The sequence below is a fragment of the Sciurus carolinensis genome, chromosome 10, assembly GCF_902686445.1.
Source record: "Sciurus carolinensis chromosome 10, mSciCar1.2, whole genome shotgun sequence".
Taxonomy (NCBI): Eukaryota; Metazoa; Chordata; class Mammalia; order Rodentia; family Sciuridae; genus Sciurus; species Sciurus carolinensis.
In genome coordinates, this window is record NC_062222.1 from 53,806,227 (window position 1) to 53,823,777 (window position 17,551).

General features: G+C 38.9%; 1 protein-coding gene across 2 annotated transcripts in view; it reads left to right on the plus strand.

The window, feature by feature from the left end:
• Positions 1-16,227: 16,227 nt before the first annotated feature.
• Positions 16,228-17,551, plus strand: part of Slc39a8 (solute carrier family 39 member 8) — a 79,346-nt gene continuing 78,022 nt past the window's right edge. Inside the window, exons 1-2 of one of the 2 annotated variants that reach the window (XM_047567053.1) lie at positions 16,228-16,385; positions 16,828-17,286. In XM_047567053.1, coding sequence (XP_047423009.1) covers positions 17,068-17,286 — 219 coding nt within the window. In that variant the 5' untranslated portion in view covers positions 16,228-16,385; positions 16,828-17,067. Of the gene's footprint in view, positions 16,386-16,655; positions 17,287-17,551 lie in introns of those variants that run through there. The other variant, XM_047567054.1, reaches the window with a different exon arrangement.

Genomic DNA, 17,551 nt, shown 5'->3' on the forward strand with positions numbered 1-17,551 from the left:
TGTAGGATTGTAGATGTGGCCCAGTGGTACATGCTTACTGGGCATGTGAGGCCCTGGGTTAGATCCCAGTCACGCAGGGTGAGGTACCTGTGCAGCAGAGCAGGCCTTTCTGGAAATGGTTCCTGGAACACAAAACATTGGGTATTAGTAAATCATCATTTCTCCATGCATCAGACTGTATGTCCAAGTGCTATTTCTTCAGTCCCAAATACAAACTGAATACTTCCCTATAGTTCATAGATTTTAGGATATGAAAGATACCTTTGGACTGTGTTTCCTATGTATGCAAACCATTATCTTTCTCTTTAATATATATCCTGATTTACTTTATTTTTGTGTAAATCAGTATATTCCAGTACATTTATCTACATTAAGATTTCCGTATAATAATGGGTTACATTTAATTGTAAAATTCCAGGTACCACATTTTGACTTTTCATTTGTGTTGCCAGAAATAATTTGTTTCTCCTGAAGCATACCAAACAGAGCCATCAGAACAAGAAATAGAACTTGAAACCATTGAAATTTCTATGATAAAATGGCAAATTCAACAAACGCTTAAAGAAATAAAGAGTAGAGATATCTGAAGTGAGGTTTCTGGATCTGAAGAGCAAATAATTTTCCAGTCTAGAGAAGACACACTTTCTAGTTTGTTTGATGTTATGTGTGTACAAATAGACAAGTAGCATCCATTGCTGTGAATTGTGTTCAAAATGATTTCTTGATCTGGTTTAGCCTGTTTGAATTTTTAGTTTTCCTTGGCTATGTAGGTGATAAAAGGCTTTGTTCTAGCTCAGTTAACTCTCATAACAAATTCCTGAGATACACAGAATACCTAAAGCAGGCAAACTACAAAGGCCACATATTTGTCCACATAGTATCAGCTAGAATGAGAAGTGGTCTTCCAATTCTAATTTCATTGGTTTTCCCCCTATAGTGTGTAGGAGGAGGGTGAGAGGGGTCTTTGATGTTTTCTTTGGAGAACAAAAATGTTGTGTGAGCCAGGAACGGTGGAGCATGTTTGTAATTCCAGTGAGTGAGGAGTCTGAGGCAGAAAGACTGCAATTCAATACTAACCTCTGCAACTTGTTGAGACCCTGTCTTAAAATAAAATAAAAAGGGCTGGGGGTGTGGCTCAGTGGTAGATACCTTTAGGGTAGTTGGTTCAATCCCTAATACAAAAAGAATAAAAAAGAGTGCTGTGAATAAGTCTCCTGAAAAGACTATAAGTGATTATACTGGTCAAGAAGGTTCTCCCATAGGCTCAAGCTCCTAGTAGTGCCTGCGAGAGAATACTTGCTCATTGCTTTGAAATTTTTAAAGAGCCTCACTTAAATTCTTAAGTTAAAAGTACTCTGCAAATCAGATAAGCCGGTACCATTGGGGGAAAAACATGAAAAATGCCTAGGTCCATTTTCAACTATCACTTTTAATTTTTAATCTTTTATATTTTAATGTGAAGAGATATTGGGATTAGGAGACTTGTTAGGAGAGAAGGCAAGAGAAGAGGAGAAGAGGGTGTAGGTCAAAGGTACTAAGGGACTAAGAACCCAGGGGAGAAAAGAGGTCCCTGTCCTACTTTCTGTTGACATAAAATAACAACTCCGATTTAATGATAATAAGAAACTAGTTTATTCTGAACTGATATGAGTGACCATGGGAACATGGATTCAATGATGTGGTCAATCATATTTGCCTCAAAATAAACAATTTTACTATTTCCTTTAAAGTAGAGTTGTTATTTTATGTCACAAATTTTGGTACTCAATGTGGGGCCCCAGAATTGATTCGGTTTCTCTGGAGGAGTTGCCTGGTTTGGTACCAGGTACTGGCTTGTGCCCTTTATGCACAGACCTACGTTCCTCCTCAGGTGGACACTGGCAAATCATTCCTGGGATCTGGGCCTCTCTTTGTTTTGGTTGACAATTCTTTTGAAAGAATTTATTGAGCATTGGTATTTGCATTTCCTGTTGTTTCAGATCATTTGCCAGAACTTTTTCTTTTCTTTTTTTTTTTTTTTTTTTTTTTTGCTGGAATTGGTCTTTTTCTCCCACCATCCCTCCATTTTCTAAATTTGTCTTTTTTTTTTTTTTTTGTATGTTTCTCCTGTTTATCACAACCTTTTAGTATAGAAATTTTATGAGCACCTGATCCGAAAGGCATTGAAGATAATGAGATATTCCTTCCCTCCAGCCCAAAAGTCTACAATTAGGTAACTAATTGTCTCCTGAAGGTACCAGAGGAAATTCCCAAGAATGTGCAAGACCTCATAGGGAAAGTCCCAAAATAACATCCCTCATTCCTGGGTTAGAAGGAACTTCATTGACTCAGTCAGGAACTCTCACATAAGAGCCTGTCATTCAGTGTCTGGAGCTCCCTCACCTTCCATAAAGGCTGAGGGATAAACCCAACACACAATGGGAGGAACAGACCTCAGAGTGAGACAAGGGAAGCTACTCCCAGAAGTTACATGTAAACCAATCCAAAACACAAATCCCATCAGCTATTACAGAAAGTTGCAATTTGGGGGATCAGGGGCACTTTCACTAAAACGGGGAGCAGAAATTCAAGGAAGAAAGAATAATTTGGGGAGAGGCTCCTATTCAGTACTTCGGTGGATTTTAGATTAGATAGTAATGATACCTCAGTTTGCAAGTATTTGGAAAAGTGGGAGATTCTAAGGGCGACTGGGCTTTACAATTCCCTCCTGAGGAACATTGATATTCCTGAACTGGTTTTCTTGCATGCTGAATTAGAAGCCTCGGGCAATAACACAATGACAGGGGGGGAAAAATGTCTGATCTACTTGGGCTTTCAATCTTAGTGTCCTGAGGGTTGTTCTAGCTGTAGCATAAATAAAATAAATATATACTTCTGACCAGTATGTATAAAATTTTGAAGCAATGGAAACACATGCAGCCTTCTGGGTTGTATTCTCTAAAACAGGTTGACTTTAAGCTAGGAAAGAACTTGCATAGAAAAGTTGATTTTCTTTTGTGACGCTGTCTGGCTTCAGTATTCTTTGGAATCAAGAAATAAATGGCCTGAAATGGGTCCTGGAGATATTATTAAACAGAATTTAACTCAAATCCATTAAGGAAAACTTTAATTCATAGAAATAATTGGGGGGGGGGTTTCTGTGGCCACTTGACTCTTATTTGGCAGGGATTTATCCTGCGCTGCGCTCTTTAATATAATTGAACCCGTGGTATCACCTTTTCTGGTGAATTCAGTTTTGGTCTGCATACTTAGTTAAATATTTTGTTTGATCAGCTGGCCTAATTAAATTTCTGAGAAATCTTTAGGATAATTCTTAAATTGCAGTTATTACAATGTTTGCATATTGGAAGTTTGCTATTTCCAGCCAGTCCTAGCTAAAATGTAAATATCTAATAATTAACTCCTAGACTCCTTGACAAAGGAAAAAAAAAAAAGTAAAAGAGACTTAAAACAACAATGAAAACAAAACAAAACAAAACAAACAAAACAAACCCCAAGCTGTTATGGGATTGCTTCATCTGAAAAACCTGGTGTACAGCCTACGTAAGATTTGCAAATAAAAATCTTAAAGTTTGGCCATATGAACAGATGATTGTAACTTGTCCCATTTTGTAACAAATATAATATGAATTCAACTTTCTTTTTACAACTTGGTAAATTTATATTACTATATTGTTCTGTCTCATACAATTGTTGTTAAAATAAAGATAGAGGTTTCTTTAAAAATTTTAAACTTCTTCTGCCACTGCATCTCCCCTGGTTGTCTGGTGGCTAGGATTTGGCACTCCTGTTGCTACGGTCTGGGTTCAATTCCTAGTCAGGAAACTATGACAACTTTTGGTAACCCAAATGGGAATCTGTGGCCTCCACTTTATGGCCTCCCTTTTATTTACTTTTTTGGTACTGGGGATTAAATCCTGGGCTGTTCAACCACTGAGCCACATCCCCAGCTCTTTTAATATTTTATTTAGAGATGGAGTCTCACTAAATTGCTGAAGGCCTTGCTAAGATGCTGAGGCTGACTTTGAACTTGTGATCCTCTTGCTTCAGTCTCCCAAGCCCCTGGGATTACAGGTGTGCATCATCATGTCCTTTCTTTTAATTTCATCAAGATAACCCCTATAAGCTCCCATGGGGTGCTCTGAGGAGTCACAGGAGGTCTTTTCTTTTCTTCTCAGTAACATTTTATGAGAATTTGAAATGCCCGTTAATGGAAAACAAATACAGGCTCGAACAGACACTGGCTAGAGTCACTCTGTTCTCAACTCCACCCCTTTAGATTCTATCTTCTTATTATTTTTTCTTTTATTGGTACATTATACTTGTTCATGATAGTGGGATTTATTATGCCATACTTGTACTTGCATATACCATAATTTCCTTACTTGGCTTATTAAAACCTTCCTAATAGAATTTCTAGTTGTCCTATGACTGTTTACGAGTTCCCACCCACAGTGTTCCCTGTGGGGCATCTTCTACTCTCACTCTTTTCTGCTTGTCCCATCTACACTGATACATCTTCTTGGTAGGAATTTCTCAGGAGCTCAATGCACACATTTCCTTCTCTCTAAAGGGATAAATGTTTTGAAATCTATGCAAGTTCTTTCTAAAATGACTGAAACCTGTGGTAAATTAAAACAGGAAGGGAAAGCTTTAGAAAGCTCAAAGGAGACTTTCTCAGGTACTCTATCAGGTTGGATGGTGTGTTAGACTCATTGTTGTGGCAAAGTATCTGAGAAAATCAACTTAATGGAGGAGAGATTTATTTTGGCTCATGGTTTCAGAGGTTTTTGTCCATGTCAGTTGACCCCATCAGGTTGGACCTTGAGAGAGGCAGGGTGGGATAAGTATGGTGGAAAAGCAAGGGGCAAAGAACAATATATACCCTTCAAGGATATGCCTCCATTGTTCTATTTCTTTCAACGAGGCCGCACCTCCTAAAATTTCTACCACCTCCCAACAGTGCCACCTCCCAATATTCAGTTGGAGACCAAATCTTCAACACATGAACTTTTGGGGGGGAACTTCTGACATTTCAGTTGAACTGTGTTTTGTTTGTTTGTTTGTTTGTTTGTGTAAAGTACTAGAGATCAAACCAAGGGTCTTGTGCATACCAGATATTCTCCATTCTCTGCTAACTCTGAAAATAGGGAACGATATTAACTTAAATTTGCATAACAGACCTCATTGTTGGACTTTTTTGTCTGCTGACCTTTTACTTATGCCCTCTTTTAATGGTGTTTAGATGTAGTTTTGTGTCTTTGAGATGTAAATTTCTACCTTGTTTCATTTAAGAGTGAAAGTGCAAAGTTAGGGTTAAGGATTGCTTAGGATGATGGAGGAGGTGATCAGGAAATATATAGTCCTAAAAAAAATACCTTTTGGAAACTGACAAATGATGAATCTAAATGAAAACTATAAAATCTGTGCTTTCTGTCTATATTTTTATGTAGGTACGTGTGCATGAGTGTATGGTATGTTATGTCTACATGTAAGATGTTTCTGTATTTTCTGCATGGTACCAAACTGACTTAAAAATAAATAAACACTTATAAATAACATAAAACCAAATGCCTTTCAAAGTTTGTGTGACTTATGAAAAAATCTTAAGTAGATAAGACTTGTTTAATATTGCTGGTTTAATAAAAAAAGAGCTATATCTTCTGATCAACAAACGTGCATTTAACGTTATAGAGCTCTTGATTTGGTGAAGACTGCCTAACATCTGCATGCTGTAAAAATGGTCCACTGATGAATAGCCCACTCTGTTTAGTGACTCAAAATTTCCATGAGGAATCTGGATAATTTTTGAGAACAGGTGAAGTAGGTAAATGTAAGTGGATAAACATTTATAAGTGAATTCCTTATAGCTTCAAAAAGCTTTTTCAGTAACCTGAAATCTTAAGGTTATGTTACGCTAAATGACATTATATTCATTAGATGTCATTACTTAAGTAAGACAAAATACTAAAACATCAATTATTCAGTATAAGTTTAAAGTCTTATATATAAGTATAAAGTCTATACTTTGACTATTATGCTTATATGATATAAAAGTGAAAAAAGGCTAAATACATTTGGATCTGTTAACCTGCTGGAATCTTGCTGGTCTTTGAGGACAAGATACCTGAAGGTCAGAGGCTCCTCCTTGGTGGGTGAGCTAAAATTGGTTGTATATAAGATGCTGCCACTATGATCTCTGGACATGCTCCAACTAAATTATAGTAAAGCACATGAACATTCCTCCCTCTTATTAGCTTCCCCCTCATTTTTTTACCCTATATCTATAACCACTCAGCCCCCATGAGATGAGAATCAATTTGGGAGCTTATCTACCACTTCTATTTCTGACCAAGAAAATGTCTCCTTCAATAACCCAAATGTCCATAAAAGGATAAAATGTCATATATCCAGACAATGAAACAGTACTCAGTAATAAAAGAAAAGAAATACTAGCCCATACTACAATAGGAATAAACCTTAAAAACAATATGCTGAGGGAAAGTAGCAAGTCACAGAAGGTCATTTGTGATTCTATTCATGTGAAATATGCTAATTAGTCAAATCAATAGACACCAAAAGCAGATTCATGATTTTGAGGGTAGGGGGTGGTTAGAGGAGAAAAGACTGGGAGTGACCACTAATAGGTACAAAGTTCCTTTCTGGAATGATGAAAATGTCCTAAAATAGGTAGTAATGAAGGTTGCAGAATTCTGTGAGTATACTGAAATTCATTTAATTGTGCATGTGGAATTGCTAAATTGTATGGTATATGAATTATATCTCAATAAGGTTGTTTAAAAAGCCCATAAAATACTTTTTTTTTCTTTTTTAACATACAAAAAAAAAAAAAAAAGAAAGAAAAGAAAATGTCTCCTTCACTTGCTCAATCAGTGATTGGTCTTGTTATTGGTTCTACAATTCTGAGAAGGAAAAAGGATCCAGCTTTTGGGGTTAAAAATTGACAATAGATCCATTTCCATACTTAAAAGTTGCATTATAAACCAGGCATGGTAGAGTGTGCCTGTAGTCCTAGCACTCTGGAGGCTGAGGCTGGAGGATTGTTTGAGCCCAGGAGTTCCTCACCAGCCTGGGAAATACAGCAAAACCCCAGATAAAAATTTCATTTTGAGAAAGCACATCTTTCTTTTTCTTTCTCATTTCAGTACTGGAGCTAGAACCTAGGTCCTTGCGCATACTACATAAGTACTCTACCACTGAACCATATCTCTAGCCCTGAGTAAGCATATTATCCTAAAAATTGTTAGTCTACCTAATTGCTTAGGATGGACAATCAAAACCAAAAACAGAAGGGAGACAATCTGTATGTGAGGAAAATGAAAAATGTTTTATAAAGAAAGTTATGGAATATGAGAATGTCTTGAGGCACAAAGGAAGTAAATTTTTGCCCTAAAAATGACTATGGTACCAAAATAGGGAAGAGAAGTGGAGTACAGAATTAAGAGTTAGGACAAGTTGTGAAATTTTCAAAACTGTAAACAGTTTTGAAAGAGAATAAATAAAAAATGCAAGGCAAACCACACAGGACTACTCTGGAATTCAAAGGTGACAATGAGTTTGCACTTTAACTCAACAAGGATACTAACACTGTGAAAAAACTGGAATCCAGTCAGGCCTGGTGTCACTCACCTGTAATCCCCCTGGATCAGGAGGTTGAGGCAGGAGGATCAAGAGTTTAAAGTCAGTCGCAGGAACTTAGTGAGGCCCTACACAACTCAGTGAGACCTTGTCTCTAAATTAAATACTAAAAAGGGTTGGAGATGTAGCTCAGTAGTTAAGTGCCTCTGGTTCAATCCCTGGTACCAAAAAAAAAAAAAAAAAAAAAAAAAAGTTGAAATCTAAAGTTGCTATAGGATAATGACCAGCACTTCTTATTACAGAATCTGGGGTTAGTGATCTATGGTTATTTTAAGGGAAACATCAATTATAGAAAATAATAGATAGCCCTCGTAACTTAAGACACTACTTTAAGTAGCCATGTTCCTTAAATAAATGTGTCTTTCAGATATCCCATGATGGGTTGGAGGTATAGCTCAGTGGTAGAATGCTTGCCTAGCATATATGAGGCCCTAGGTTCAATCCCCAGTACAGAAGGAAAAAAAGAAAGAAATCCCATACATACAGTTAGAAACTATGCCAGTACTTTGTCATATTCCCTGATTAAATGAGACTAAGATATCCTGTAGTATAGTTAGCTTGGATTGGAAAAATATGGCATTTATAATATGCTAATGGGAAATAGATGAGTGATACTAGCAAAACATCTATTGGAGTTCCATTTCCCTTTCTGACTGCAAACTAAGGCCTTTGATTTGGTTATGTTCACAAAAATCTGTGAAATCTTAATTTGTCACAAGTCTGGTCTTTTGTTTCTACTCCTATTACTAATAATATTTGGTACATGGGAAAGGATGGTTTGGTTGGGAAGAAATTTAAAGTGATACTGTATAATTGTCTGACTTCTATAATGTCCCTAACCATTTATTTTCCCAAAGTGGAATCTGTTGTACCACAGTTATAGGACAAATCTAATTATTAGCAATGAACAAGAGTTACAATGATTTGGATGCCGAAGACTGAGCTGTCTTAGAATTAGGTCTAGCTTCTCCATACAAGGTTATAGCTATGGAATCAAACTGGTCAGGAGAAAAGTTAGAATTGGAAGATAATGAACAATTTAAAATAATCCCAATGTCAAATAAAATATTTCGTAAAGCACAGATAAGACCTTAGATACAGGGAAAAACAACGTCAGTCTGAAGAAGAGTATGATGGTATGATGATACATGCAGAGGATTTTTTAATTGGTTGGGATGCCTATTTCCCTCATCATCTACTTTCTCTACTTTAGACCATACTATGTTCTTGGTTATTGTAACTTTAGATATACTACTCCTACTGCACATTACATATAAATGTTATGTCAGGTGCAAAGGACAGCAAAAGGAAAACCCAGACCTGATAGGATAGCTAATAACACTAATTTGACCCAGAAATTTTAAAATTATTTATTTATTTTTGTGGTACTCGTGATTGAGTCCAGGGCACTCTACTGTGGAGCTGTATCCCCTAAATTTTTATTTTATTTTGAGACAGGGTCTTGCTAAATTGCCCAGGCAAGCCTTGAACTTCCATCTTCCTGTCTCAGCCTGGCTAGTTACTGTGATGACAGGTGTGCAGCACTGCGATCGGCCCAGGGACTTCTTTATCACATCCTAGTAATGAACTTTCCTAGCGCAATGGGACATTGAAACATTTGGCCTCTGCTTGCCTAGAGCACAGTGCTTGGCCAACAGGGGGAACTGTGGAGCTGCAGCTCTTTGAAGAAGCCACATCTGTATTAAAGATCCTGCAAACTATTTGACCTTGACCAAGCTAGAACATTGTGATTGTGGAGAAATGGAACGTTGCAGGTCGAGGACCAAAATTATCTTGGGCTGTCTTGGTCCCTTTAATAGCCATTTATTTTTAATCTCTGTATTTGACTTAACAGCCTCAGGATGTGAGGTGAAACTCCAAATATATGGCAAGCTTAGCCACATTCTAACATCTACCAATCCTAAAGCCAAGAATGCTGCAAGATAACACTAGAAACTTATAGAAAAGATTTCACTTCTCTGCTTTAACCCTCCTACCCAATACCCCTACCTATGTATTTGGTAAATGTATTGATTTATGACCTTTGTTCTGTGGCTATAAAAGTTCATGTAATCTCCTCTATGACAGAACACATCATTTGGGATAATTTGAATCTGTGTTCCTGTGCCATGGTCACTCATATTTGGCTCAGAATAAACTATATTTAAATTTCCTTTAAAATAGAGTTGTTTTATGTTGATTTTTCATTTCCTAAATGATAGACTCTAATGCTAGGCTTTGTACTAAGTTCTACGTTGAAAACAAAAATTTTAAGTTATTCTCATCTGTTTACATCTTCCAGTAGCCCAATTTCAATCAAGCTTTAGGATTCTGATCCTGGAAGATTGAGATATGGGAAGTACCTCTTCCATGGAGAATTATTCATACCAACTATTCAGTTTACCTTATTCTCCATCAAAGACCTGGGACTATTCAGGGTTCATAGAGTGAAAGGAGTTGGATGCCTTTTAGGACTTAAAAAAAGTTAATCTATACTATTTTTGTTGACTTTTTGTGATAATGAAGCATGTCAGCCACACGACATGAGGACTTCTATCTACTGCTCAGGAGTCTCCTCATTGAGCACACAAAGACACATAAACACAGCCACTGATTGATTCTTATTTTCCTGTCCCCATTTAGAGACAACTCACACTTAAACACCATCTACATTGAAATAACTTTTTATTCCTTTAATTGTAAGAGTAAGACATATATATTATTATTATTTTTTTGATGATGCTGGGAATAGAACCCAGGGCCTTGCCCATGCTGGTCAGTGCTCTGCCACTGAGCTACATCAGGGGTCAAGACAAACTTTTTGAAAAAGACGTACTTTTTCTATAGTATAGAAAATATTATATAAGGTATAAAGAAAAAGGGCATGTTTCAGAGAAAAGAGTTATCCTTCCCTTTGGATCCTCCGTCCTTGAACCTACACCTTAGAGGGAAACATTGCCAACAGCTTGGTGCATATTCTCCCAGATTTTTGTTAAGGTAAGAGAAAGTGCATGCATATGTGTGTGTGTGCGTGTGTGTGTGTGTGTGTGTGTGTGTGTGCAGTTGCTTATATTGTTTTACAACATTCCTGCCTCTTACTTTTTCATTAATTAATCCAAATATCTTTCCATATTTGTTCATACAAATTTTCTACAAATGCCAAGAATAGCTTAATTTATAGAATTATAAAGCAAAGAAACCACAGTGAGGTAACACTAGCAAACTGAGCTGAATGGGAGAAAAAGCACCAAAGCTATTGGTTCATTAGTAAAAAAATGAAAGAAAACAGGATAAATAAGAACTAAGAAAAACAGAGATTAGTATAATTTCCACTTTCATTTACTCAATAAAATTAAATTGGAGGCCAGGTATATAGTACATGCCTGTAATCCCAGCTACTTGGGAGGCTGAGGCAGGAAGATCACAATTTCAAGGTCAACCTGGAAATTTTAGTGAGACCCTATCTCAAAAAAAAAAAAAAAAAAAAAAAAAAAACATCAAATTGACTCACGATTGTATCACAACTGTACAGGTTGAGTGTCCCTCCTAATTCAATAAACTGAGATGCAAAATGCTCCCAAACCTAACAATGTTTTGAGGGCCAGCATGATACCACACGTGGAAAATTCCATATCATGGGACTTTGTTTCAATCACAAAAATATTATGAACATTGTAAAAATTACTTCTGGTTATGTGTTTAAGTTATATATGAAACATAACTGAATTCTGTGTTCAGACTTGAGTCCTAGCTCCAAGATATCTCATTATGTGCATGCGAATATTCCAAGATCTGAAAAAATCTGAAATCTGAAACATTTCTGATCCTGAGCATTTCAGAAAAGGGATACGCAACCTGTATTATCCTTGAAATGTGGACTGGCATTTATTTTGTGGTGGCAAAATGGATAAAGACAGGTTGGGTGTTGTGTTCCAGCCTAAATGTGTTCCTTTACCATGTCATTTAACTTTCCTGAGTCTTCTTTTCCTTACCCAAGGAACTACTGGATAAGGCTTGATGTTATCTATAGTTCTTAACTATTTCTGATTAATGCTTTAATTTCCTAGGGGGGAAAACCTCAAGAATTCTGGTAGGTATAAAGCAGTCTTTGTTCTAAGATATTCCTGGTGGTTCTTGCTCTTTCCCATTGACAATTTGCTAGGTCTATTACCCAGGTCGCATTACCCTGCCATTATGACTCATGAGAATGCCTGCATCTATCGTACATTTGGTAAGGTTTTTTGCATATCTTATCACATATGGTTTTCATAGTTATTCACTGATGTGAATTGAGCAGATATTACTTTAATCCCCATTTTATAGGTTAGGAAATTCAGAGAGGCATTGTAGAAATCCGATTCTTACACTGTTTCTAGCACTGATGGTGAAATAGACATATATGATCTAGCTAGACTCATTATCTTGCTCTTATTTGAGAGTTTTAGATGTGGTATACTTATAATAATAAGAAATGCATATTATTTGGTACTGATAATGCAGGGAAAAGGAAGTTTTAACCTCATTAGGGGATTTTTATTTTTATTTTTGTTTGAAGATGATCATCAGGCATCTTTTGGTGCATTCCTAGATATCTTTGCTCCAGTGGAACTTTGAGGTATTTTCTGATTCTGCCAGATCTTACTTAATGCCCCGGTCTCTCTAGAATCAAGACATTTCTTGCACTTCTTGCTTTTTTTAGGTTCATAGCTTATCCAGGCTTTTTATTTACCATTTCTTCCTTCCAGAATGTGTATCCACTTCTTGTCTTTCTGTCAAAGTTTTACCTACCTTTTAAGCTCAAGGGTTACCTGCTCTGTGAATTATTTGCTCACTATCATCTGCAGACATAGGTGCCTCTATCTCTTTGTGCTGCAACCTTGTTTATTTTCTGTGCTGGGGATTGAACTCAGGGCTTCCCATGTTGAGCTCCACTGAAACTTTTAGAATCTCTGTTATCTCATTTCTCTAATCTGTAACCCAAACTTCTTCAAGATAAAACAAGGGGTGTCTTTTCACTCTTGTATATCCAAGCATCATGGATCATGATGCAAATGATAAAAATAATTTATTAATGAGGTAATTAATTTCACTGGAATCAAAGTCTTAGCAAAATTTTAGTTTTACTTTCAATGTAATTTGTTGCAGGAAATTTTCCCTTTTCTCATTTCCTACGTTCTTTTTAACCAAGTCTATTTCCTTGCTTTCAAGCGCAAAAAGATATTCCAGGTTCATTTGTTCTTTGCCTGCCTGTTCCTGGAATCAGCCTTTTATTCTCAGGAGCCCTGATTCCGTTTCATGGAGGACAGAAGTTAGAAGCCAAGCTCAGTGCCCTAGTTAAGTTCATTGCTATTAGGTATTGTTTCCAGGCCTCTCAGTCGACAAGGCTAGGAATTATTTACAACCATATTTATGTTTCTGTTTCTATACTAGAAACCATTAATTGACATTGGTATCTCCAATTTCAACACAAGACTATAAGATTCATTCTAGCTTTCTTCCTTTCCATATTTATAATCCCCTTCTCTGATAGTGAGAAAGTTTGCTTCTATAACCTACAATATGCTTACTTATTTAACCAATTCCTTGTGTATATTTCATCTCTTTCTGTAGCGTTCTTCTTCCTCCACCTGATTCCTTCCTTATCCTCCCTGGGTTCTGATGCCTCAGCCAGACTGCCCTTCCTCACTGTGCAGACTCCGATATCTCATGCTCTTGCTTTTCAGGGTCATCCTGCTCTCCCTTGTCCAACACTGACATTCTGTGCACAGCCACCATTAAGCATAGATACCTTCATTACCTACTCGGGCTCTGACTTTCCATGATGGTTGCCTTTCTCTCTTATTCCTGACCTATGGATGCCCTCTACACTATTTAGGCTCTGGTAGCCCATGCCTGGCCACTGCTCTGCTGCACAGCCTCCTCTTCCAGATGGGCTCTGACAAACGATGCTGAAAAGGGTGTTCCCCTCATCACACTTGAATTGCAGTAGTCTGTGCTGGGGTGCATGTGTAGGCCCTTACCCTATTAGGGATGCATCTCTGATTTGCCATGTCCCTTCCCCTGTCTGGATATCTTCATGACCCTGTCTGGGCTCTAACTGTTCACTGTAAATTTCCCTCCTATTGATACCTTCTCCTCTTACTGGAGCTCCAGCACCCCTCTTTGGGCCACTGAGGGTTTCCTCCATGCAGATACTATTGTGCTATGTACCGCCTAAGGGTTCTAGGACAAGAAGGCAAAGAAAGAGAAGGGAAAGAAGAGAAAGAATGTGCCTTTTTGAAGATTTTCTTATTAGTCCTTCCACAAGGAAATGCAGATGTGAAAAAGTTTAAAAGAAGTAAATTTGCTTTGTTTGGCATAGTAACAAAAGATTCAGGCTGAGAAAAATTTGAAGCTATTACAAAAAGTACCATTTGAAGTTAACTACCCTTTCAACTGGAGAATTAAACTTTTATTTCTCTTCTAAGTGCTTCATATTTTGTTCTGATAGATGACTTCTAAATTAGACATTTAGAAATAAAAAGACTGGGAAAGATTCTTGACATTCCTAACCCAATTACCTTATTTTATAGATGAGGGAATTGAAATCCTGGTTAGGTTAAATGACTTTTCCAGGTCTCCCAGGTGGCCGAGTCAGAAACAGAAAAGACATCTTTCAAAACCCTGGCCAGTGTTCTTGGCTTGCTATTCTCATTGTTATCATTCAGAAGTATTTGGACTTTGAGTCAAATTTACAAGAAAAGTATGTTTTCTGCACTATACTTTGTATTTTAAATTGGAAGTCTTTTTGTTTGGTTATGATATTAATGATAAAATACCATTTTGGGGCCTTAAAACATTAACTAAGTAGTAGTTTGTGTTGTAGTTTATTAGGGTGAAAGAAACAGAAATTAGATTTACTTATTTGGTAGTTAGTAACTTGTAATTTTCTAAATGCTTTCTCTCTCTCTTTCTAAATGCTTTCTCTTAATTGCATGTTTACATTATGTTAACTGTACTTTTAAAAATTGCCAGCCATTTTAATTATTTATTTTGCTTTTTATTGTCTTATAGGTTTGATGAGTTAGTAAAATGTATGCATGTGGATATGAATGACTGACAGATAAATTCTAATTTTTAGAAATCTACAATGTGAAATTTCTATTATTGGAAGCCCAGTACATCTACTGAAAAATCCAACACTTCAACAGTTGTGGAGAAGCAGGAAATGAACAACTTGCTGGGTATAGATGAGCTATTTAAGACATTGATTAATTTCCAAAAGTCACCTTAGGTCATGGGGGTCAAAAGGAAAAATAGGCCACTAATTCTGTTTTAAAATCCAATGAAAGCCTTCAAGATTTAAGAGCTCAACTGTGAGGTCAACTTATTCGGGCTCATAGGTGAAATATTTGCCCTTTGAGCATCAGCTTAATTCTGTAAATTAATGTGAAAAAACGTACAGCTTTTATAACTAAAGGAACACGTCCTCCAGACCATTTAGTTCATCTCCTTTCAAGGCAGGACTCCGGATCTGTTGATTTGAATCACTTTTAGTCATGGAGGAATCACCATCTCTGCATTAAGGCTGTGATTGCTTCTGCAGAAACATTCCACTTGATAACCCTGCCCTGTCACTGCTGCCTTTGCCCTCTGGCGTTGGTTAAAAAAGTCAAGCCCTTCCATATAACAGCCCATGGGTTGTGTCCACCTAGATCCCCAACCTCCTGGAATTTCTTTCTCTCCCTGATCTATTCCTTCCATGGTTATGTTTATGGATGCCTTATAGGAGAACTTTTCCCTTCCCTTTTCTTTGTCCTTGTCTGGACTTAGTGTCTCTATTTAAAATGTACTGTGTTAGACTGCTATGCACGCCCCTGATGAAAGGCAAGAATAGCACTTTGAATTCCTTTTTAGCCGTCTAAGAGCGAAGCGTGGTTTCACTTTATTTCCGGACAGTTGTATCCACCAGACACAACCTTTGTCCTCAAACACCACATACACTTTACACAAACTTGTTGACCTCACACCCAAGTCAGTTTTTCTTGAACCTCATCTGAACAAATAAACATTCCTTCTGATCGGCGGATATCCCTCACGGCGTCAGGAAGGGCCGGCTTGGGCAGTGCTGGCTCAGCTAGCCCGCCACGGTTGTACAGATTGGGTTTCCTCTTTCTCCTCTGATTTTAAGAAGTGAGACAAAAAAGCAATTCCTGTTAATCTCTTAGACAATGTAAGGACTCTAGACTCCATTCCAGGAAGCTGTTTTCATCAAGGTAACAAAGAGGTGGGTCACTGAGAACAGAAAGAGGGCTAGTGACTCCCGCATGTAGATGGCATCCAGGTAGCCCTCAGAGGCGAGGGAGGGGAGCGGGCACAGCTGAGCTGGACCGAAGTGCGCGGAGGAAGAGCGAAGAGCACCGGATCTGCGCCCCGGAGTGGACACGCAGGGGAGTTCAGCCTGGGGGAGTGTGTCACCACGTGCTACAGCTACAGAGGCGGGGACTAGACTCTCCTCCTCTTATCTGTAAAGGGCGTAGGACCCAATCCCAGAGTTTCCCAGTGGACAAGAGAAAAAGGAAAGAGGAGAAAGAGAGAGAGAGAGAGAGAGAGAGAGAGAGAGAGAGAGAGAGAGAGAGAGAGAGAGAGAGAGAGAGAGAGAGAAAGAAACTGAGAGTGAGACTCAAGACACCGATCTAGTCACACAAAGAGAAAGACGCACAGACAGAAAGAGACAGATAGGAGAGGTGAGAGGCTAGAGTCCTTTCTGTTAACTTGCCAAGTCCAAAGAGTCCAGGAGAGGGAGGGTCCTGTAGACAGACGCTCAAACCCCGGGACTCCGAAGGGTCCGTTTTCTGCAGCTCCTTGGGGACTGACTACACGTCCCAACCTTTCTAACTTTGCTGCGGAGGGGATAAAGCATAAAGACAGGAAGAACAGATGGTGTTCTACAGTCGGTGTGGTTTTACTTCTTCCTAGGAGTGACGCGGTTTGGGGCTTTATATCCGGGAGGAGCGTGTGTCACCACACTGTGCGCAAATCCTGGGGCCTCTACAAACCGGGCTCCCGGGCAGCTGGCTCCATGCCCAGCCGGGCGTTCGAGGCTCTGGCCACACAGAGCTCCTGGGGCTGGCCTGCCGGTGGCTCGGTGGCCTTTATCTCTGTCCTCCTTTGTCCCTTTTATCTCAGGCTCTCCAGGAGGCCCGGGGGGCCCACTCGGTCTATCGCTTCCCCCCGGCTGAGCTGCCACTTCAATGTCCCGAAGGTCGTGTACTGCTACTCTTTCGAAGGCGGCGGAGGAGCAGGAGCGCCGCGCGCCACGCTAACTCTGACGGGCGGAGACGCCTGACTGGCTCATTCTTGGCTACTCTTGGCCACTCTTGGCGACACCAGTTCACCCGCGCGTCTCGAAGGGCAGCTTGGGCCAGGATGGCTCCGGGCAGGGCAGTGGCCGGTCTTCTGCTGCTGGCGGCCACCGGTCTCGGAGGGGCGGCAGAAGGGCCCGGGTTCGCCTTCAGCGAGGATGTGCTGAGCTTGTTCGGCGCGAATCGGAGTTTGTCGGCGGCGCAGCTCGAGCTCTTGCTGGAGCAGCTGGGAGCTGCCCCCGGCAAGGGCGTCCTGGAGCTGGGCCAGCTGCACTTCAACCAGGTACGACCGCGGGCCCAGAGCTGCCCTAATGTCCTGTGGGTGTCCGTAGATTTCCATTTGTCTACGAACCGTTTTTTTTTTTTTTTTTTTTTTTTTTTTTTTTTTTGTTTTTTTTTTTTGTTTTTTTTTTAGCGGGGAAAGTGCAGGAGAAGGGACTTAGGTTTTTCAAGTATGAGACGGTAACTGATTGGTGGCACTTGATTTTCACTACATCTGGCTGGTTAATCAGGTTTAAAGGGCTAGTACAGCCAGAAGTTGCAGTTCT